This window comes from Aptenodytes forsteri, unplaced genomic scaffold (genome assembly GCF_000699145.1).
Source record: "Aptenodytes forsteri isolate BGI_AS27 unplaced genomic scaffold, ASM69914v1 Scaffold255, whole genome shotgun sequence".
NCBI lineage: Eukaryota > Metazoa > Chordata > Aves > Sphenisciformes > Spheniscidae > Aptenodytes > Aptenodytes forsteri.
Window position 1 is genome coordinate 9,881,112 of NW_008794888.1, and position 23,217 is coordinate 9,904,328.

General features: G+C 42.8%; 1 protein-coding gene across 1 annotated transcript in view; it reads left to right on the forward strand.

Moving 5' to 3' along the window:
• PDIA5 (protein disulfide isomerase family A member 5) overlaps positions 1–23,217 on the forward strand; it is a 128,369-nt gene that overhangs the window by 25,956 nt on the left and 79,196 nt on the right. Inside the window, exons 2-3 of the mRNA XM_009275051.2 lie at positions 11,307–11,433; positions 14,596–14,683. Of these exons, the coding sequence (XP_009273326.1) occupies positions 11,307–11,433; positions 14,596–14,683 (215 nt within the window). The remainder of the gene's footprint in view (positions 1–11,306; positions 11,434–14,595; positions 14,684–23,217) is intronic.

Here is a 23,217-nt window from a genome sequence, read left to right on the forward strand (position 1 = left end):
TTGCGTGTGAAAATCGGTGCCGCGGCGGCAGAGGTGGCTCTGCCGCAGCAAAGCGGCCTCGCTCGGCTTTGTGCACCTGTGCGCGGGCACGGGTGGCCGTGGGCAGTCCTGCCGCCCGTGGGCAGTCCTGCCGCCCCTGCCTGTGTGTCCCTCAAATGTGGCGCTCTCCATCTTAGTGCATTCCGGAGGATCTGGGTATGTTTCATTGAAATTACACTAAGTAGAACACTCCTTACCTCAGGGAGACTCCGAGACTCACAGAAATATTTTAAAGTCTGATTTTTCTTTTTTTATCCACAGAATTTAGCGTAAATAGCTCAAAAAGATTGGGGAAGGCATGCTTTAAAGCGCTCCTTTATTTACTTTATTGGCATGAACTACAGTTCTTCCTTCTGCCTGTACAAATAGAGTTAATAATTAATGAAAAATTACGTTAATTTTTTTACCCACACGTGATCCGAAATGTATTTGGAAATGCATGACCTAGGAGTGCTCATCTAATTCACACAAATCAAGTGTGGAATTGCTAATTGCCCTGTGCTTATTCTGTACTAATATTAGAATTGCCATTGTGGGACAGAAAGCGTCGGCCTTGTCTGATGTAGCCTTTTGCCCCTGGCAGGGGCCTAGCTATCAGCTCATTCAGGAGGAGGGAAAAGGAATGCTGTGCATCCTGCACAGTTTTCGTTTTGTTCTAAGCTTGGTCTAGAAGCACAGACCTCTGCTATCAGCAATTTATTTATTGATTTCAAGTGAAACTGAAGTCAGGCTAAACTCTTCCTAAAATGTTGGAGAGGTCTTAGTGTGGCTTTTTTTCCCTGTGGCTCATCTTTAATATACACAGTACTTTCCTCAGTGATACTTGTGGCAGAGTATTCCTTGGATTAAGTATATAGTGTGGACCAAGTGGAGTTACAAGTGGACTGAATTTTCCCTTCATTTAAAATAACTAAACGTGGAGTTATTTGTGGTATTTCCTTCTATATCCACTGCGGCTGTCAGACCTTATCTTACTGTAACATTCATTTTGTGTTAATGTAAGTATTTTGCTGTGATTTCTTTTTGTAGATTAAAAGATTATTATTTTTTCCAGCTTTTTTACGTGAATCTGTTGTTCCTAACTATTCAGTTGCCCTTCTTTGGACCTTTTGTATTGCAGAGCTGGTGTCTTTGAGATGAGCAGAGTGGGCCTGCTGTTGTCAGTGAAATTATACGAAGCCATTATAATTTATCCACATTATTCTCTCTTCCCCTTCTTAATTTGCCCCAGCATTTTATTTGCTCTGTGATGCTGCATGCTGAGCAGATGTCTTCATTGAGCTGTTGATTCAGCTAATTCTTTCCCCTTTGCTGTGTACAAGTAGTTTAAATTATTTCTTCCAATTTGCATTATCTTGCACTTGAAGGTGCGATTTTTCATCTTGAAATATGTAACTCGCTGTACGCCAGGATTAAAAAACTAGCCTACAGCTGTGACATTGCAAAACCTGCTTTTAAATTTTTCTTGAGTCAATGTTTGCAAAGTCAGTGAAGCTGTTAAATCAGGACGTTCTCAGCGTGTAAAGTTAAAGTGAAGGTAATGCCAGCTGCTTGGTAGGACAGAGGTTAATGAGAACGTTGTCTTTCCTTCCAGCCAGTCCTTTTTTTATGTACCCAAACGTGATTCCCCCCCCGGAAGTGCTGAGTGCTTGCAATGCACCTCTGGCAGCAGCTAGAATCGTGGATGCATAGTGCTCCTGAAAAATAGGGCTCATTTTTAAAGTAGGACCCAAAACTGGAGGTGGCTTCCGAGAATTGAAGTCCTTGTCTCTGTAAGACTTCCTGCATTTGTAAAAGGAAAACTACAAAGCTGGAGGAAGAAAACACAGTATCTTCTAGTGGAAGATGTTAAGTTGTTATGTTCTGCATCACTGTGAATGTGACACACACGTGAGGAAGATACTGCAGTGATCTCTGCCTGCTGTAAAGTTTTATTTCTTGAATGAGTCGGAGAGTCATAGGGAAGTTGTGGTTTAACTTTAGAGATACTTCCCTGTTTGGTATGTCAAGCCCTTGACTGTATTTCACGCTCAAAGGACTGAATTTACTGTTAAAGTCATTGGGAAGGAGTTTCACACCAAGGTGGATTTGCATTTCCTTCTGTGTGGCAGGTACTGTCCTTTCCATAGCAGAGGCCAGCCACTGCTTCCAAGAGGATAACGCATCTGAGATCTGTTTGCTTTGCAAACACTAATGAATGTTATCTCAGGCCAACGTGGCAAAGGTCAGTTCGTCTTCTGAGTGTTGGCTTAATGATAGAGAAACTGAGTCAAGAGAGTGTGACCGACTTACAGCCGTTGGGAAGCTTCTTGACCTGGTGCCATTCAAACCCGGTGCCTTCAAAGAAAGGCTTGAAAGGAACATTTCAGGCTTCCAGCTCCTCAAGTCCCAGTAATGTCATGGCAATGCACTGGTGAGCACTGACACGGACTTGTGGCTCACTCTTTGTGTTGCAAGTAGCCCTGCAGCGTGGCAGCAGTGGCTTTGCCTCCAGTGAGATTGCAGGCAGGGTGTGTGAGTGCTGCTTCTCCTCTGCAGTGCTCAGGTGCTGTTTCCCGTGGTGGCATTTGGGCTTGAATTCAGAAGTGCCTTTTCCCATCCAGTTACTGTTTGTATTGCAGGAGCTGCTTTGGGAAGTGTTTTGCCGCAGTCGGAGGGAGGGTATTGCAGAGGCAAATCCCTTACTTGCTGTCCCCCCACACCATTCCTACTTTGTCTGTTCCCTCTTCAAAATACGGATTTGTTAAACTTGTGACGTGAGCTATGCTCTGTCTCCTCAAATGCCCTTCCCAAACCAAACATTCGCTTTCAGGACTGGTTTTGTTACTCAACTCCGTACCTTATGGAGTGATGTTTTGAATCCATTGGCTTTGGTGCCAAAGTGCCCGTTTACTTCAGAGGGCCTGGGATGTTGCCACAAGTGTGGCGTGGTCATCAGAACTGGTGTTTCTGCCCAGGGGTGTGTTCACGACGTCGTGAGTAATTGGTGGTAGAAGAGGTGCTTGCTCTGTTGTTGACCATTTCTTTTGCTTTCTGGTGACACAGTTCCTCGAGTCCTTCATTTCAGTAAAATGGAGGTAATGAGACTCACCTTTCTTCAGAGTCGTGTTTGGAGGTCTGTGAATGGAAAAACTCAGTGCAATTTGCAACCAGAGTCACAAACTAGCATTGCCTTAAATTTCTTGATGTGGACAGGGTCACTTTGGAAGTAAGTTATGGTTTACCTTGACCCTTGCCACCATTTCAAGCTTGTGAATGGCAAAAAATTGTGATAGCAAAGCAGGTCTTAAGTTTTTGCACTTTGCTAGCTGAGAGTAGCTGGTAGCATTGGTGGAGGGTGCTGTGATTTGTGTGCTTGCAGAATACAGATAACAAAGGTAATCTCATTTGTGGCTGCCTTGATGATGTCCTGTCTGTTGTCTTTGGGTTTGTAGTCATATAGCATATTTGCTGGATGACTGCAAATAGTCTCTTTCTCTCCCCTTCCTCGCTTTGCAGGAGATGGCACACCATCGTGTGGTTGTGCACTGCTCTAGGATCAGCTGTGTGCTGGCTTGCTCTGATGCTGCCTCCCTTTTGCCTGTTGCAGATCACTTCCTTTCTGTGTGACTCTTACTCCAACTATTTAAATTAAACTTCATCTCCTATCACCTGGCAGAAGAATGTGAGGATTAATTAGTTAATATTTGTGCAATGCTTTGAAGATAAGTGCCATATGAAGTGCTAAGGATTTTCAAGTGTCACTTTTCAGCCTCTCTTCTTTATAAGTCCCATTAATAGTGGTTTTGTCTTTTTATAGCATCTCCTACGTGCTTCTTGAGTAGGTGATACTTCTTTAAACTTCTTCAAAACCCAGTTTTTAGTGGGGGATTATGTAGCATATGCTTTGCTCGTTCCCTTAGCTTCTGAAGTCATCCAAATGTGCTCATTCAGAAGTGATATCTGAAACATGATTTCATCAACAGCTTGTTTAATATATTGTGCCAGTGCCTGGCTCGAAGAGAGAGCAAACTGCTTCACATTCATAATAAGGAGAAAGTTCTTTGTCAGCATTAGTAATTGACCCTATTGCAGTCAGTTGTTAATTAGTAAATAGTTGCACAGGTTTTCATTCACTAAGCATTTGAAAACCAGTGATAAACCATACAATTAACTGGCTACACAGAGCCCTTAAGAACAACCCTTAGTATAGACTATTATGCCTGTAGCTTATGCTCCTTAAAACCCAGTGTTTAAGAACAATATGAACAGTAGAGTCTAGTCAAATCTTGACGTCTCCATGGTATTTTTTGCTATCTTCTATATTTGGAAAGTGAGCATAGCAAGCACCGCGTTAAGTGAAATGCTTTATTTGTAGCATTCTTCAGCCTAGGTTAAAGAATACCAAGCCACTCTGTCAGGATTTTAATTTGCCTTCCTTCGTGAACAAAGAAGATGTGACACTTGCCTCTTGCAGACATGACCCACTACAATAAAATGTCAGCAGTGCTTGGGTTTTTTATTCCTTGAATGGCTGGAGGTGAGAGTTAATTGATCTGGGTTATAGACTGAGTAAGAATGCGTTCTTCCATGGAGCTCATGGGAAATGAACAAAAACCACTAAGTGTCCAGTGGGAGTGTCTGCAAATGTAAATCTGTTGGGCAAAACTATGGTTTTCTAATGCTGTCAGTCTTCCGATGGAGAAGTTTTTGATCTTCCGGTGTGTCTGCCGGAGCGCTCCTCACCTGGCCATCCCATGTTGCTGTAGGGGCTGGAGTCGCCGCTCCCCACTGAGCCTGTAGATGGCTTTTCGGATCAGTCACAGATAATGTGCTGCAGCCTCTGTGCTGGGGGTCCTCGGCAGGTTGCAGTTTGGGAACCCCTGCAGATGTGGTTGGGAGAAGATCGTGTTGTGGTCCCAGCTGGATTGCAGGGCCTACTTAACTTGTGACGCCTGAAGTCTGAGACCCAAGTGCTACCCTTTCTCTTCCCCCTTCATTCACATAATAAATTCTTAGCAGGCTTCCTTGAGGTACCTTTGGGTAACAGAGAGAACCTGTCTCCCCTCATCTGATTTGATTAAAATGTTTCTACAGCTATTTTGGATATTAATCATGAATGAAAACAGGGGACTGTCCTACTTACCACTGTCCATCTTGGAAGGCATTTGTTACAAATGGCTCATCGTGATCAAAGCAGCACAACCCTGAATGTAAATAGCAGCAGAGGGAGGGCTTGTGAGTGAAAAGCAAGCAATTATTGCACAAGGTCAAGAGTGGTTTGTATGATGAACAGGGATGATAAAACATCTGCAATCAAACTGATTCTTGTAAACAAGGGGGCTTTGGATTTGAACATCTTGTATTTTTAAGTGAGAACAAATTGGGTGGAAGGGAGCAACAGATCTGTTTCTCTCTTGTGCTTGCCTGGTGATGACTTAGACCTGGTATTTTAGAATCATAGAATAGTTTGGGTTGGAAGGGACCTTTAAAGGTCATCTGGTCCAACCCCCCTGCCGTGGGCAGGGACATCTTCAACTAGATCAGGTTTCAGTATGTGCACACTGCCTGCAGTCCAGGAACCTGGCCATGCTACCAGCTGATCTGCAGGTCTACAAACCTCAATCACTGCAGTACAGAGATGTTCCTTCAAATCCACCTTCTGAAGTTAAGTGTGCACTATGCCACAGGGTTCATTTTGGGAACTGTGTAGGAAAGGGAAGGTGAGATCCGGTCTTGTTCTTGGGATTTCTTGCCTATGTCATCCCACGTCCCGTCCCGTCCCCCATTTTAATGTAGCAGGGGAGACCTTGTTTAGAACGTGAACTAGTCCCCTCCTGAAGAAATTAATTATGAAACTAAATTCAGTCATCTCCATTACTGCTTGGAATTTTGAGGCAGGTTTGCTCTTCAGCTAGATTCCCATAAAAGGCCTTGTCAGACACAATCTGTTTCATATGTACAGGGTCGCTCATTGATCATATTTACAGTGGGTTGAATGCTGTTGTCCCAAAACGAGAATGACATCAGTGGGCGGTTAAGCTAAGACAGAAATCAAAGTCAAAGTCTTGCTGAAAAATGGGCTTTTGAAATTGTGGTCGAGTGTAAGACTGCATCCCTGCCAAGCAGCAGTTGTGTTGGAATCAGTGTTGTTCATGTCAGCCCCAGCTATTCTTGATGAATAGTGTGCAAATTGTCTACCTAATTATATATGTAAGTGTTAGTGTGCACATAAAAATTGTATGTTGACATATGGATTCAGGCACCTAAGCACCATTTCAGCCACATATCCATTTATATTTTTTTAATGCATAATTTGTGTCCAGGGAAATGTATTTTTTCATGCTCTCGAGCTGGAAATAGGAGAAATAGGAAATAGTTTTTCTGCCCAGCGTACAATGCTGCTCCTCTGATAGTGCCTCCTTATTTAATTTTGATTTGTATTTTCTTGTTTTTAAAGCCATGTGTTTTCATTGCCCTTGACTTAAATAAATAAAAAAATTATTCTCCAGACATGCTGCTTATCCTTAGCAAAAGACCATGCTGTCATGAAGCTTTTGTGGGGAGCAACTCATAAATTGAACTGGGTTCTGTGGGAACAGCAGTTAAACATTTATCACATTTAATTTGAATAATAAATGTAAAATACGAAAATACGTTCTTGTGGCTGCTTGAAAGATATTCCTTTTTTCATTCTGAAATGAGATTCGGAGAAGAGTAAAAACTTGAGAAATAAACTCTGCTTTCTCAGATCTTTGATGATTTTGAGAAAACACGGCCTGAGGGATGACCGCATTTTTCAATAGTGTCAGTCCTGGAACTATAATTAGTAAATAGTTATTTGCCTGTAACTTTCTTTGCCTCTGGGTTTCTGAAAGCTCAGATGTTTCTTGGGTACCAATTCTAAGGGAGTGGGGTTGCTGAGTGCTTTGCTGCTCTTTAACACTTGCATATGTTTGGCAGCTCTGCAAGGAATTGCTGGAGAGTGAGGAAAAAAGGAAAATTAAACCTTTTCTGACTGATCAGACTTCTTCCACCTCGCTTGCAAGATTATATATTTAAATACATACTTTGATTTGAAGAGCAGAGGCAGAGCTAGAGCACACGTGTTTTTGTACCTTGTAGTCAAATAGCAGTGTCTCTCAGCAGTTTTGAATTTACTGTCTTGAGGGTTTGGGTTCACCTATATTTTACTTGAGAATCCTTCATGCATCTTAGATCAGACACTGCAATCACAGGACTGATGTGTGACCTATGCCATAAAAAATTCTGTGAAAATAAATTCTGATTGAGATCTTGAGCTGGGGAAAATCTGCAGGCTAGAAGTGCTACCGGATTTGCATTTCATAGTCTGCCATGTGTAGTCTGCCTTTTTCTGAAGGTCTCCACCAAAGTTTCCTGCATCCGAGAACACCAGGTGACTGTTGTGTTGGTTCCAGCTCACTGAGCCAGCCATGGATGCGAGGACCCTTTATGCTAGGCACTGTGCAAACACAGCATGAAATAAAAGACCTTCCCTCAGTTTTACTGCAATTTCTTGTCACCATAACTGTCACAGGGCAGATGTGGCACAGATGTTGCATGTGTTGGTCCTAATATGCCTTCTACTTTAACGGGTACCAAGGTAGGCAGCTTCTTGAGAAAAATGTTTGGAGTGTTTCTTAGCTTTTCAGCGGTGGTTGTGAATAGGTTTTAAATCTTTAGGATGCTCAAGTGACAAGAGAGTTTAGCTTGTTTCTTATTTATAGAGTTCCATATGTGAATGTAGCACTTCCTGATGCATATGAAAAGAGGCTTCCTGCCCAGGAGGGACTGTCACCTTTCTTGACCTCTTCTTTTTTTAATATGAGCTTGTCTCTTGTGCCCTGGATTTAAACAAGAAGCAGCATCGTTGATCAGGCAGTGCCTGGCTGATGAGCTCTCCTGCAAAGACTTCAGCAAAACGTCTGGAGTAAATCTACCTGGGTCATATCTCACCATTAAAGTCATACAGCACAATACATGTAGATGAGCCTTGTCTTTGCTGCCGCTTTGCCTGTGGGCTGTGCAGGAATATGAGCCTGGTCTTCTGTGAAGAAGAGGAGTGTGTAACTGCTTCCATAGGATTCTCTTTTCCCATCCTCTTAATTTCATACTGTTGCCAGAACTACTGGCTGTAGCCCTGGTGAGGCTGTAGCTGCTGGTGCGGTCATCACAGCCTTGGCTCTGGAGCAGGGCAAAACAGCCCTGTGGCTGGGACTGGCATCGGGTAAAAATGACTGCTCAGCATCACTTGCCTTCAGTGGAGCTGGTAGCGAAGGCGGAGGTTCTTTGGGAGGTTTAATGATAAACTGGCCTCTCATTTATTCCTGGGCAGGGTCTTCATTAATTTCAGCAGGAGAAAGCTGGAGAGTGTAGAACTACTTAATTCTTACCAGTTTGCAAACACCATGTAATGCAAATACGTACTGGGAGGTGGTGAACTTTTCAGCTCAGTGGATAACCTCCCAGTATTGCTGCGGCTGCCTTAGATGTGCAGGCAGGGTGTTTCTGTCCAAATCGATGCCTTCAGCTTGGACTTTTTGGGGTTTATAACCAGGAAAGGCTGCAACATTAATCTTAATTAAAGAGAGATGATGATTTATTCGGCAGGGCTGACTGGTGTGCTTGTATGCACAATGCCTTTCCCAGTGGGTTTTGGTCTAAACCAAAGGATCGGAGAGAGCTGCTGTAGTAAAACTGCAGGAGAATGAGTAACGTATTGATTTGATACCTGGGGAGGAATTGGGCAAAGTAGCAGTGGATATATGCAACATGACGTGCTTCTCCCTCCAAGCACCTGCTGTTCCACCAGCGCAGCGAGTTTTCTGTTAGTGGCAACACCAACAAGGCAGTAGTTAAAGCTGTCACTGTTTCCAGAATCCAATTTTTCAAGAGGTTTATAACTCTGCCATTATAAGGAGGGGAAAAAAAAAAAAAGAAAATTCACTGAAATTGGCTAAACAGCCTTTCCATCTGGAAAAGACACGAAATACACCTGCTTCCAAGCTATCGGTAAAACTGTACAGATGCTTTAAACAAAGTTCATAATACCATTTGGTGTCATGTTGAAAGTGGCCTTTGTGGCTTTTTTAGTCCAATTCTTTCTTTTTTGCAGTAAGTTCATAGGCTAGAATATCCTTATTTGAGTCCAGTTTTCTAAACAAAAGCTTCTAAAAGAAGCAACCTGTAGTTTCACTTTTCCCCCGTTATGTTCAGCCTTAGTTTCAGTGAAGTTTAGGTTTAGCCTTCTGTAACTCAAGACGTAAGTAAAACTTTAAGACACTTGGATAGTTAAAAAAATTGAGGTGAAGGAAAAAGTTTAAAAAAAAAAAATACTTAGGATTAAAGAGATCTGCTCATAAGTCAATGTTAGATTAATCCCTCCTGTACAGCCTCTGATTGTGATGAGTTTTGAGCAGGAATTTGCATGTGTCACCCCACTTAGCACAACTATATTTGTCTACGTTGATTGGCAACACCATGTATTTATCTCAGAAAATACACAAATGCTTCACATGCATCAGCCTGAAGTAGGAAGGCTGAGCTCTGGACGCCTTGATTTAGAAGAATGCGAGTCTGTTGGTTGAATTAAAGCATCAAGGACATTTATGCTGAAGGTAGGGGCTGACTTGCAAATGTGCTTTTTCCCTTCTTACAGTTAGACCATCTGGTCAGCAGGGCTCGGTGGTGGGAATCCTGCCTGCGGAGTGGGATAACTTGTTAACTTTAAGCCCGTGCAGCCTGTCGTGCTTTTATATTAAAGATGTATCTTCTAGTAACTTTAAATTCCTAAATGTGTCCTGAGGTTGTTTTGAGGATGACCCCCATTTCAGCTCAGCCTCTCCCCTCCACCCCGTGCATCCCAAACCTCCTCCTCCCCTTTTTGCATGTAAAAACTTCTGGCACTTACAAAATATGTTTCGTAGGTGCAGGTTTTGTTTCTGTGCCTCAGTGACGTGGTGTTTGCAAATAGCTGAATTTGTAATGAAGTGTAGTGCCTGGGGCTGCGTGTTCTGACTTTGATTGGCTTAGTGCCTTGTTTTGAATGCTGCAATCTGTAATACACGGGATGCAAGAACAACAGCCTCTTACTTCTTCACATCCACCCTGGACACATTTTCCAGCCCAGCTGGAATGAGACATGATCAAAATTAGTTCTGTAATTAAGAAAACGTTGAACCTCTTGTGTGTTAGGCAAATGAGCTAAAGCTTTTACCCAAGCAATTAAGTGTTAAGTTTTACTGTAAGGTGAATGTGAACTAGATAATTTCTCCAGCTAAGCTTCCCATAATCATTCCATTAGTATGAATTCAGTACAGTGCAGAGGGGAGGCAGCATAGCATGATGGATAAGGTTATTATTATTATTGAAGATTATTGCAGTACAAATGAGCAGTGAAGCCTCCAGCTGAGGTTATGGTCGTATTTTGATAGGAATTTTACTTTATGGTAGGATAAAAGACAGACTTTGCTCTGGAGTGGTCATGATTTAAATAGACCAAAAGATGCAACAAAAAAAATATTTCTTTGCATAGATACAGAACTGAGATGCAGAGAGGTTAAATGCCGTGCCTTCCATGTGGCCAGTGGAAGCCAAACTTGATCTTGTGGCAAAGGCACCAGGGTGTGTGTAAGGTAGAGTATGGCCAGTGGGAAACGTAAGCCCCGTTCCACTTTGGAAGGGTGTGTGGGAAAGGGTTGTGGTTAGTGCCGTAATACGGATGCTGAGTTACTTGCAAATCCTGTTTTCATTTCCTTCATCTGCTCTGTGTCTGTGGGTTAGTTATTTTAATTTCATGGCTCTCGCTGTCTTCTGTGTGGTATCAAAGTACTCAACTGAGTTTGCAGAGTATTCTGAGATCTAGGGACAAGAGTGCTCTCAAAGTGGTAATTTGCTGCTTCTCTTGTTGCAGTATATTAAATTTACGTAAGAATTTTTATCTGATTATCTGACTAGGGAACAAACTTTTAAAGGGGGTGGCTTCTTAGCTAAAACCGTATTTCTTGATGTTGTATTTATCTTATCTTTCCACTTAAGGATGCTTGCTGGGAGTGGTATTGGTCCAGTTTCAATAAGTCATGTTTATAGTGTTTTGTTTTGGGTTTTTTTTGGCTTTTGTTGACCAAATCAATATGATAGTTTATTTAAGGCAGCGTGTCTCAAGATTATGGGAAAAGGTCAAGGCAATTTCAAAAGCAGTTTGTCTTTGTATTTTGTTTCTCAGCATGGAAGCTGTTACTAATGTTTCTGGCTTTGTGTTTCTGTAGGCATTCTTGCCGACGTTTGTGTACTCATTGAAGGTGTCTCCACTCATAGAAAAAATAAGTGACCACAAGGATTTTAAGAAGCTTCTCAGGACACGGAATAATGTACTAGTGCTGTATTCCAAATCTGGTAAGTCCTCCTTTTTTGTTTTTTTTGATGTCACAGCTCTTTGTGCCCAGCAAGGTGTGTGCGTTTGAACATCTGTGTGCATGTTCGGTTGCCTGTGTACATGCTCAGATGACTAAGCTCTTCGCCCTTACTTGCTCTTTGTTCAGTGTTGCCTTATGTGACTACAAGGGCTTCTTCAGGACCAGTGTCCTTTGTCCTAACTCAGAGGCTCCTGATGTTTCAAGATCGGAGTCGTCTTAGTTTGGTCTTCTAATTGCTCTGTCACATTGGCAAAAATGTACTTTATTCTGGCTTTGTCTCCAAAACTGGCTGCTCATAATAGCTATCAGCCAGAGCTTTCTGGTGTGTGTATCACAGTAGTTTGCAAATTTCGATTTCCTGGTGACGCTGAAAAGCTTAATGAATAGTTACAGTACTGAAATCAATCCATCGTTACTTCTGACAGCTTTGGGTGTCCCATGGTTGTCTTTCAACTTTAATTAACAAAATATAAAAATAAAAAAATAGCTGCTTGTGTAAGAGGGAGAAATGGCTCATTTCATGTCATGCCACCTGTCCCCTTGAATCTCTTTGCTGTCTTCTCTCTCATTCAGGCTCTCCTTTCCGGCTGTTCATTCTTGCTCTTACCTGTCTGTTTGCTCTTCCTTTTGCTTTGTTCTGCTCCTGCTGTACCTTTTCTCCTTTGTCGTCGTCTTTGTTTTGGTGTTGTTTTGTGTGACACCATGTAAAATGAAGAAACAAACTTTAAGCTCCATACACAAGTGCAGAATGCTTTTGTGGATGTGGAAGTCATTGGACAGCAAGAAGTGAAATGTGTCACTAAGGTGACTTTCCTTAGTGCTGTATTGCTTTTGTTGTTGCTTCCTTTTCCTTCCTGCAGGCAAGCAATACAAGGTAATGCTTTGTTTGGGGGTTGGGTACTCCCTTTCTCACCTGTTGCAAAGGTTCTATCTCAGTTAAACACAATGACGGTTGGTAGAGTTGCTCTGGGTTTATAGTGTGGCAAATTGGAGCGGTATGTGATGACCCAATATCCTCCCTCCCCGCCAATATCAGAGAATTTTGCAGACAAAAATGTGCAGATGCTCAGATAAGTAACTTTGTTTCCTAAAGATATGCTTATTCCAAAACAGTTAAAATGATATATGTGACTTAATTTTTGTTAAAATATTTGCGTTTTGCTATAGTGGGGAACTTTGAGTGCTCAAACTTGGCCAAAAGGTTTTGTAGTAACAGGTTCAAAGCAAAAGTCATAAAAGAGTTTCTAACGCTTTTTGATTTTGAAAGGAACACTTTAGATAAAAAAAAGACATCTGCATTATTCAGCTTTTTAAAGGGAAAATTTTCTTTTTACGCTTAATATTTTAAGTGGTGGTTGCTTTCGTTTTTAGAAGCACAACCAGAACACTTCAGCTCTGACACTCATCAAATAAATGTTGCCCTATGGGCATTGTTCAAAAGCCGTGTTGTGGAGATTTCTTTTTTTCTGTTTTTGTTACTTAATTGGTTGGTTTTAGCAGTCTAAAGCATTGCATGCAGAGCTGACTCTGGGATTAATGTTTCTTCCTAGAACAGCAATCCTTGCACAATTAGAAATCTCTTGCCTAACTGTCATGCAGGAAGAGAGGAGAGGAAAAAAGAGATAGGAATTTGGAGGTGCAATTCTAATCCCAGATATACAACCCCCAGCTGTGATGAGATGTTGGTCAGCATCTGATCATACTGCTGGAACAAAGGCTTTGCTTCTCAGCTGAGCAAAACTAGATGAGTATTTCTATCTCATGCAGAAAATCCATTGGTTTCAGGAGATGTCCTCATTTAGAAGAGATGTTTAGTTCACTCTACTGGCTGGGTATCCTGCCAGGGCTGCTCAACTAGTGAGCCTTCTGGGACAAGTCTGTCCTATCCGGAATGCTTATTTTTTAAAGGGTGTTTGTCAAACTGTTCCACTCTAAGTACATGCAAAGAATTCCCTCACATGTCTATGTCCCTGTGTTGGAGAGAGGTGGCAGTTGCATGTTATCAGTATAGGAGAGTTCTTGAGAGCTAACGTGTGTGGGCTGGTGCCTCTGATGGCATCAGGCCCAAGCAAAGGCTGTCAAATACAAAGAAGCTGTTTCTGGCTCAGGAGATTGTTGAGATAAAAATTGTGGAGGCTTAGAGATTATTTGAGGGGGCTATCACTACCCACTGGCTCTACTTGTCTTCTCTGACCTATATAGGCCTTCACTTTCTCAAATGTTGGAGACAAAATATTGGTCTCTAGAGGCATTCGGTCTGACCCAATATAGCTGTTCTTATATTCAGTTAGTTGAAGTAGTTGCGGAGCAGCAGCAGTTTAAATAGATCTGGAAGAGGCTCTGGGTTTCTGTTTTCTGTTTATCGAGGCAGGAAGCAGTTTCTGTTAGATTTTTTTGGCAATTGATACTTGTTTGAACCTCTATATCTTTTCTCTCCCGGGCTCTTGTCCCGTTTTTCTTCTGTTTTTATTTTTAATACCATTTATAAGACTGTTTTAGAATGGAAGTGTTTTGCAAAATCTACACATGTGGCATGGCATTATAAAAATCTCAGTTGGGTATTTATAATACAGCCAGTTCTTGGAAGGACCTTTTCTGGGTGCTTTCTGCTAATAGTTTTGAGCTCCTCATGACTGTTGGTTTGGGTATCTCCCAGGGTTATTACGAGAATAACAGTGTGTTATTTTCTGTGTATGACAGAGATAGAATTGAGGCGGTCAGAGGTGCTGAATGACTTGCCCTTACAGCTGATGAAGGTCCTAAATGAAGTTGCTGTAATTAGCAGGCAGTGGTGCAAACTGGTTAATGCCCAGCCACAGGAAAAAGGCAGTGTTGGGATGGAAGCTGGTTTGCAGGAGAGGACACAGTATAGCTCCATAAATGTAGGTCAGGGAGCATGCCTGGAGGTATGAATTTCAGTGTGTTGTTTAAGGGGTGTGGAGGGAAGGAGCCACCCAACTTCAGCTGCAGCCAGCATTCCTTCTAGTTTACAGAAGATTTTACTGATCCCTCTCATACTGGTTTCTTCAAATTAGACAAAATGTTCTTCCAGTGCTTCAGAACAAAGGAATGCACAATTGTGTTTTTCTAAGTGGAGTAACAATGCTGTCGTTGATTTTTTTTTTTTCTTCCCCCCCCCCAGCTGCTGCTGCAGAAAGCTCACTCAGGTTACTGTCCAGTGTGGCCCAGGAGGTGAAAGGACGAGGTACTATAAGCTGGATAGACTGTGGGTATGTGTCATACTGTTTTTCTCTTTTTTTCTTTTTCCCTCTCCCCTTTTGGCTTTTATTGCTGACTTAGCTTTTTTGATGGCTCTGAAATTTTTTGCGTGTAACTGAACCCACATCGTTCTGTGCAGTTTCTTCATAGCTGTAGGGAGCCTACATCTTACCATCCTCTCTTCCTTTGGACCAGTGGTGGGGAATCATGTTTTCCTTATGGCTGTTGTCACTTCTTTGACAGCATGTTTTTGAGCCTGAAGCTGGAGACCCCAGCTAGCATCGCCTTTCATGGGGGGCACGTAGCATGGAAACTCTGACTGCTCCGGCTTTCCCACAAGCTGGGGGAGGAGGAATCCCACATGTTGTGCCTCAGCTGGAGGGCAAGGCAGTTCTGCTCCGACAGCAAATGTGGCACAAGCAGTAGGGCTGTTTGCTTGGTTTTGAAGTGTCCAGCCATTTGTGTTTCTCAATAAAATGTGCTTTCTTTTAAAGAACTTCCTCTGTGTTTGTATAGGTTCATGGCAATTTTTAATGTGAAGGCAGGGAAACTTGTTTTTGTAAGTGGTTGCTTGTGTGGGGAGGAATGAACAGGTGTGTACTTTCTCGTTTGCAGATGTGAAAGCCTCCACTGTGGTTCTGCTCAATAACACATTGCTTGTGGTTTTAGCTTGTGTATCGTAGTGCCTCTCTGCCTCTGCAGCTTTGAGAGCTTTGCCTGCAGGTGGCAAATTCCCCTTCCTGCACTGCAGAGGAACAGCTTGCTGCCTACCTGTGTGTTTAGGTGGATTGCCATGGTATGAACAAATTGTACACTGTGCACAAATCTAAGTCAGCTCTGAAAATCATGTGGCTCTCTTAAAATTATACTTTTGAAACCAACTTCTGTCCATCAAGCAGTGACCCAGAATAAGTCATTGGTAAATCAAAGTTAACGTGCTTTTGTTGTTGGTTAACCTGTCTGGCTCTCCCCCTGCCACCAGGCAGGTATCTCTCCTGTGGAGTCCTCTGCTTCTGCCTTCTGTTTGCATTCTGCTGGGCTTGTCCAAATGCACAGATGCTTTAATCTCTGCCCAACTGATGGGGACAGTATTCCACGTCATCTGCTGGCAGAAAGCAGGGCTGCTCCTCGGAGGTCAGTGAAGCCTGTACCACTTCCCACCTGCTGAAAAGCCAGCAAATAAATTGTATTGACCCTGATGAGGAGAAGGTTGCGCGGAGATCTAGCATACCTCTGAAATCCAGTCTCCTTTTCTGATGAAAGCACTGATAAACAATTTTTGGTTGTCAGTAATGATGGCTAGCAAATAGGATACTGGGCCAGGTTCTTGGCTTTAGTTTCTAATTGGCCCCGTTTGTGACTGTGGAGTGGTCCCTACCTTTTTGTGTCTTCTGTTTCTCTCTTGTTTTAGGCTACCTCTGTGTTGGGGGACTTACTGCTTACCGTGTGTGTGCATGTGGCACGTGTGTACAACTGCTGGAATGATGAGACTGTTCCTCTGGCCCTTCAAGATGCTGCTGTAATACAACTAAGCGATAACCATTTCCAGGATTTATTTTAGTTCTGGGCTGGGGAAGGAAAGATTCAGCGTTTAGGACTTCAATTTGAAATCCAGGGACGTTTTGGCACTTAGTTCAACAGATCAGTCTCTGCTCCTGAGTTTGTAAGTGATGGTGATGGGGAGGGAAATGTGGTGTTTGGTTTTGCTGTAAAATAAACTTCAATTCATCAAACCCTAATACGCTCTCCCTTTCCAAATGTTGTCATCTAAACCAAACTTTGTTATGGAATTTACTTGCAAGAAATGTATTTTAAAGTCTCCTCCAGGTAGTGCTTTAATACCTTTCATAGGAAGCTTGGTACTTGCAGTGCCTTTCCTCTGACCGTGGTGGGAAAATATTTGTTAAGCTTTCTGTTCGTAATTAAAGGTGAGTTATTCCCAGAGAGCAAAGCAGCCTGGTGAAGGTCATGCTGTAAGAGTTTGGGAGACCTGGGAATAGATTTGTAGGTTCCCAAAATTTGCTTTGATGTCAGTAATATTACGATCAGATTGCCACTTGCCGAGTGACAGGCAGTGGACAGGGTGCTGTAACATGGCAATAGCTGTAATTTTCTCTTCGAGGGTTGAGCAGTGCTTCTTTTCAGATCACTCATTTGGGGAGAACCTGGAAAAAATAGATGATCCGTCCAACTGTAGTTGGGTATTTGTCAGAGATGTCTCTTCTATCACTCCCTCCTGCAGAGTGATGTCATAACAGAATTTGTGAACTTGTCTTATGGGGCAAGGTGAACTGGAAGACTGGCTTGTGGCAAAGGAGGTCTTGATGCATGCAAAAAACCAAATGGTTTGAGCCTGAACCAAGTTTTGTGGATGCTTTGCTTCTTAAACCCTTAAAGCATTCTGAAATCAATCTGGTAGTGTTGAGGTAACTTCTAAATTTTTTTTTCCTTGAAAGATTTTTTTTTTTCCTTTGCCTTTTTTTTGTGTGTGTGTGTGTATACAGGTGGCTGCAAACTGCTGCCCACCTCATGGCAGTGATAATATGAGAGAGGCTGCAGTAGTGCCATCTGCCACCAGTCACAAAGGGCCAGTTGTAGGGCCTGAACAGCTGAGTCCTACCAGAATTGCTCAAGCTATTCTGCCACTGCAAGTATGCTATGAAGCCTATTTGCAAGCCTTCATGCCGAAACAAACAGTGCACAGATGCAGGGATATTTACAGCACAGGCTCAATTTGTTTTACAAATATTGACATGAAATGGCTTGTTTGGCAGCAATATTTAGCAGGGAATTTTGGCTTTGCTCTTCACATCCCGCTGTAGCGGACTTCTTTGCCTTCAGATCCAAGCATTGGCAAGGCTGGCATACATGCAGAGTTGTGGTTTGTGTCTCTGCTTCCCTGTGGTGATGACGGCAGTCTTTTTCTTTTCTTTATCGGCGGTGCTTTTTTTGTTTCTTGTCATCCCCCTTCTTTCCCTCATTTTCAGGAGAAAGCAAGAACATACTGCTCCACTGATGGAAATCATTATGGATTGCTAAGTCTCGGCAGTACGTTCTGTATTTCATACAGCGGAGGGAAGCGTGCAGGTTTGTGGCTGGAGGCGGGCTGCCTGAATTGCTGGCTTACATGGAAACCGTGCTTCTTGGCCTCAGCTTTTGTTAGGTCTGTGGTATGAGACAGAGGTTAGACTTGAGCTTTCAGTTCCAGGTTGAGTGGTCTCAGGGAGACCAGGGAGGTTAGTTTTTCAGCATAATGTGGGGAAATACTTGGTTTCTTGCCGAGACTGTTAGTGTGGAGTAGAAGAAGTTGCCGCTTAGTTTGTCACTTTGTGGCAGGATAGCAGAGGTCCCCAGAGCGCCTGGGCTTAGGAGATGTAAGGCTGGGAAATGCCAGGTACCTGCCTTCCCTGCGCAGTTAGGCTCACTTGCGTTAAGTGCCATGCTGGAGCAGGGCCATGCTGAGCGCAACACACGCAGTCACCGCCTCTGCGTGCAGTATTGCAGATAAGGTCCTTGTTCACGGGAGATTTCAATCAGTTTGCGCAGGTGGATAGGTGCCTCCTGCTAGAGATGAAGGGGCAGCACGAGAATTGCTTGCAGCATTGAAGTGGTCACCGTTTGCTCCTGTGTGCTGAGATAGCGTATGTGGCTCTGTACACAATTAAACATGAAGCTATTTCAATTGTGAATAAAAGACCCACAAATGATGTGCCAAAAACATGTTTTATTCTAGCCTTTCTATGTTTTAATTAGGAAGTCCTTGCTGAGGCGTTTGATGGTGAATGAACAGTGGTGTGAGAGATGACAGAATATTGAATTAATAATGTCTGGTAAAATTTAGTCTTCTGTGTGATGGCTACTTTTTGTTGCTGTCAGTTTGAACAGAGCGCTCTCTGCTACCTTTTATTTATTTCTTTCCTCCCTGTAATACCTGGTGCTTCATTTCTGAGTTGAGGCTAACTGGTAGCAGGGGTAGAGCACAACGTTGCAGGTTGGTAAATCTTCAGAGTGTCCCAGAGAGATGGATCAGTCATCTTATGAGCAAGTATGCTGAGACTCGTGTTAGGGGAGACGACACGTTAATAGGAGCTGAGAGTCCCAGCTTCTGTTCCTGGCTCTCTGAACGATTCACTACTTGTTACTTTGTGCTGTTAAAAAAGGTGTATCTGTTTTCCAGGCAACTGAGTAAATATTGCCTGATTCATTAGTCAATGTTTATAAAGAGATTGGAGAACGTTGAAAGGAAAAATGCTACAGCAGCACAAATGAGTGCTCTTCATTTAATGCGTTCAGATGCTATTGGGATGGGCATGTAAGCAAGCAGAGGACTATTATTGAATGATTTTTAGTACCAGGCTGATAGAAATTTTGAAAATGGAAGGGCTTCATAGGGAGTTGAAAGCTTAAGATGTCTGCAAAAAAGAAAGTGTCTTGTCCTTTTGTGCGATCTCAGAGTTTGGATGCTGCTAACTGTAACAGTAGGTTGGGGTGCAGTGGAGCTGGTGTGTGCTGCATAGGCAGACAGACAGTCTGTGTGTGTGCTGCAGAGCCTCTGTGTCCCACAGCCCCTCATAGAAACTCTTGGCAAATCCTTATGGTGACAAGTAAAAAGTACAAAGTGATGTGCCTGGGAACACAATAAGATGAAATTACTGCTTGAGTGAAAGATGAAATTTTTGTTGCTTGTCTTTAAAGCAGACAAAGCTCCAGTCCCAGTTTGTGATGCCCCGAGGTCTGGTTTTGAAGAGTAATCAATATAAAGTTATCCTCTAGCCTTCTTGAGTAGGTTTTGTGATAGATCATGGGGTGGCCAAGGACTGATGTTCCTTGGAGGAGTGTAACTAGTTTGGGTGAAGTGGAAGGGGAAAGAAAGTAAAATGGCGTTCTTGAAGAGATGAAAATGTGTTTGGCAGGTTATAAAATGCATTGTGGTCAGGTACAGTTTTGAGGAGGTGGCAAAAGAGGTTGAAACTAGCTCTTTCCATCCTAAATGTGATTTGGTGAACACTCCTGGGTTTTCTTGTTACTGAATTGTCTTGAGTTTTTTATTGACTATTAGTCCTGCCCAATTGTGGGCTGGTATTTTCAAAAAAGCACCCATTTCTTTGGCTCTGAGTAATTATTGCCTGCTCAAACTTGCATGGTTCCCTTTACTGTAGGTCCCAAACATAAACAAAGCTGTGTGATTTCCATCTGCTGTCATAGCACGTGTGCTTGGCTTTAGCACATCAGACTGCTAGGAAGAGGAAATGCCATCTGGTTAAAATGTCTGACTAATTTTTGGTTGGTTTTAATCCCACTTTTTCTGCTTTTGTGTGTCATTCTTGTAGTCCCCATCCCCAATAATTACTTGTTATTGTTGCAATCCCACGACGCTTAGCATAAAGGTTAAGACCATAATTTGACTGGTAAAGCAGCCCTTTCAAGGCTATACATCTAAACATGCTGGTTCAGGAGAGAGTCAAATCTAATGAGTAGTTGTGTTTTCTGGGATTTCCCCGAATTTCCGTGTTTATCTGCCTTTTAGATGAAATCTTCCTTCCCAAATTTCTAATTTCCTAATGCTTTGATAGGGAAAGGCTTCACCCATACACACAATTATAAATGAATTTGTTTAATGCCTTAAAATAGCAGGGAGGAATTTCAGAAATAAGGCTGCTGGTACAGATGGCATTAGGTGTTATTTTGCTCTTTAGTTTCTACCTTCACTCCTATAAAGCCGATCAGAAGTAGGATTTATTTAAGAGAATAAGTCTACTCATCTTCCTTCCTTGTAGTTGAATTTTAAAGCTGATGAAAAGCTTTGAAATTGCAAATAAAAATGACCAGATCTAATGGAGAGAGAAAAAAGGAAGAAGAAAGGAGTGTTGCTCTTGCACTGATGTGACCCTTTCCATCCAAGTAGATTTGCAGTGTCTGGGATTTCTGCCTTTTTCTACAGTTGCCTTGAAGGCGAACAGCAGCTGCAGCTCAGGAGTGGATGGCACATAATGTTAGGTGCCAGCCTCGGGGAGGTAGCAGGGGCTCCATTTGTAGCTGATCCTGGGGAGGTAGGCCAGGTGTCCATCGGGAACACTTTGCAAGTGTAGCTTTACTGACAACGTGGTCCTTGCGTGGGTGCGATTTATATGGGCAAACTGTGCATTTGCAGCATAGATTTTCAATGCCTTCCTCCTGTCTCTATCATAACCTGTCTGCGCTGTTAATGCTAATTCACGTTAAAGCCCTTTTAATTTCCTGTAAGAGTGACCATGCAGGAAGTGCTATGCCAGTCTGAAAAAAATTCCTTTTTTAAGTAAGCTCTCAGTTCCTAACATAAACCCATTTAGTCTGGTGTATTGCATTAATTCAGAAATGCAGAGTGTTTAACTAAAATCCACTGTAGTGCTTGGGTGTATGAGCCTGGGCTCATGTCTCAATTTCATTGTAACCATGTGTATTCCATGAGTTTTGCCCTAGAATTGCTCATTAACTGTGAATCTTCAATGTTACTGCTTTTCAAACTAAAATGAAGAGTAAGTGAGCTAAGATTTAATGTAAAGTTACCTCAATTTTCCTGTATTCAGTACTTCATTTAAAACATCCTCTAGCATCCTCTCTAGGCCCATAGTGCAGCTAAAGGTCATAAAACAGGCACCAGGGGAATGGCACAATGTGCTGCAGCATCTGTGTGCCCATGGGTGATACATTCAAAACCTGCTTTCGCGGGCATCTTAGATTAGTGTGAACTCAAAGACAGAGTGATAGTCGTCTTGTGTCCCAGGTAAGGACAGTGTTCCCCTGTACCAGGTTGTGTGAGTTAGAGGAGGTCTGGATGAGTCCAATGAGGAAAGCTGCTGTTTTGCAAAGCGAGTTTGAGTGTTCGGTGTTTCTAGAAGTTCTTGCAAAGCCTTTGGTAGCTCCTGTGAATGTGTTCGCCTTATTTCTGTGCAGGTATGTGGGCTGCCGAGTGCCTGTTACGAATTTGTATTTCCATGGAAAGTACCGTTCATTATAATGTCTTGACTTTCTGCAGGGCTGGAGCTTATAATTTTTTCCCTTAATTGTTTTTGCTTGATGATACCTGTTACCTTTTTGTCTTGGGTTTCTTTCTGCTCTTTGGCTCGCTCTTGCTTGCAGTGAGAATTAATCTCATGGGTTTTAATTTTTGGAAAATACTTCTTTTTAATCTCATTCCTATAGATTCCTGGCCTCTCTAATTGACTAATGGGCATGGGGAGTCGTTTGTATTGGGTGACGAGTGGTGCTGGGTCTCCGCAGCACATGGATTATTCTGTTTGCATTCCTGGCACGTTCCAGGGGAGCATTTGGAGCATAAGGCTGCCATCACCTCGTGGGTCACGGGGAGGCTTTTTGCTGCGTTCTAGGGGGGAAATCAGGCCCTAAATATAGATGAGACTCTGTCCTGTCAGTCTGCTAATCCTAATCTTTAATTCTTTCCAGCAGCACATTTTCTGTTTTTGGTTTTCATGGTCCCCTACCCCTTAAAAGATTCAAGCTTTTCATCTGCCGCATTGTTTGAGCTGCTTATTTGTTCTGTGCTGTGGAAACCTGTTGCTATTGTTTTACTTCTTTTATAAGATAATTTCCATCAGGAACCTAGAAAGGTGACAAAATGTTGCTTTGTTTTCAAAGGCAAATCTTGTGGTTTAAGCTTCCTGTGCTGATTATTTCTGCAGCCATCTCTCCTGGGTCCTGTTCCTATTTTGGTGTCTGCAGGTTCTTAAACCCCACTCAGGAGTGTAGCATCAAAGTGCCTGTCTGCACGGAGAGCAGTGTATGGGGGCTTTCTGTTTGAGTAGATGTAAGCCATTACCGTCCAGCGGCTGCTTAGCACAGCTCTTTGGAGAAGTGCTCTTGCAAGCTAGGCTGATGGTTTGAGAAGTGAATTTTTTTTTTTCTCCCTTCTCTGATTTCAGATCTGTCTCAAGAGAGTGATACAGAAAGGTCTGGGATCATTAGAGAATATGAGGAGCCTTACAAATGTGACATACTGTCAGCAGCAGTAGTTGTGGTAGCTGCTGCCCTGGGCTGGGAGGGAGGAGTGAGGACGATGGGGAGGCAATGCCCACAGTCTGAGAGGAGGAGAGTTTTGCAGGGGTCAGTCTGTTTTTGTTTGGTCAGCAAAGTACACAAGCTGCTGTAGTGTAAATGGATCACACAGTCCTTGTTGGAGGGTGGGATTGATGACTGCAAGGAGTGCAGTCAAAATCCCACATTGTCCCCAACAATGGCTAATGAATTGCACTTTTGATTTAGAAACCTCACAGGAGCACATCTAAGTACAACTGACTGTTAATGACGACTTCTTTCAGATTAGGTTTTCATGTGCAAATGTGGTTTTTATTTTTAGGTGGCTTGAGGAAATTTCTGGTGTTGACACCCCTTTTGCTGCTTTTTTGGGTCACAAGCTCAATTAGTTGTTTGGCGGGATGTCAACTCCATGCTTTCTCAGGATGTTCATCAGTCTGTTGTCTGGAGAGGGTATTCTGTGGAAGGTGGCCAGAGGGCATTGCAGAGGCTGCACATCGGGCTGGGAAACCCT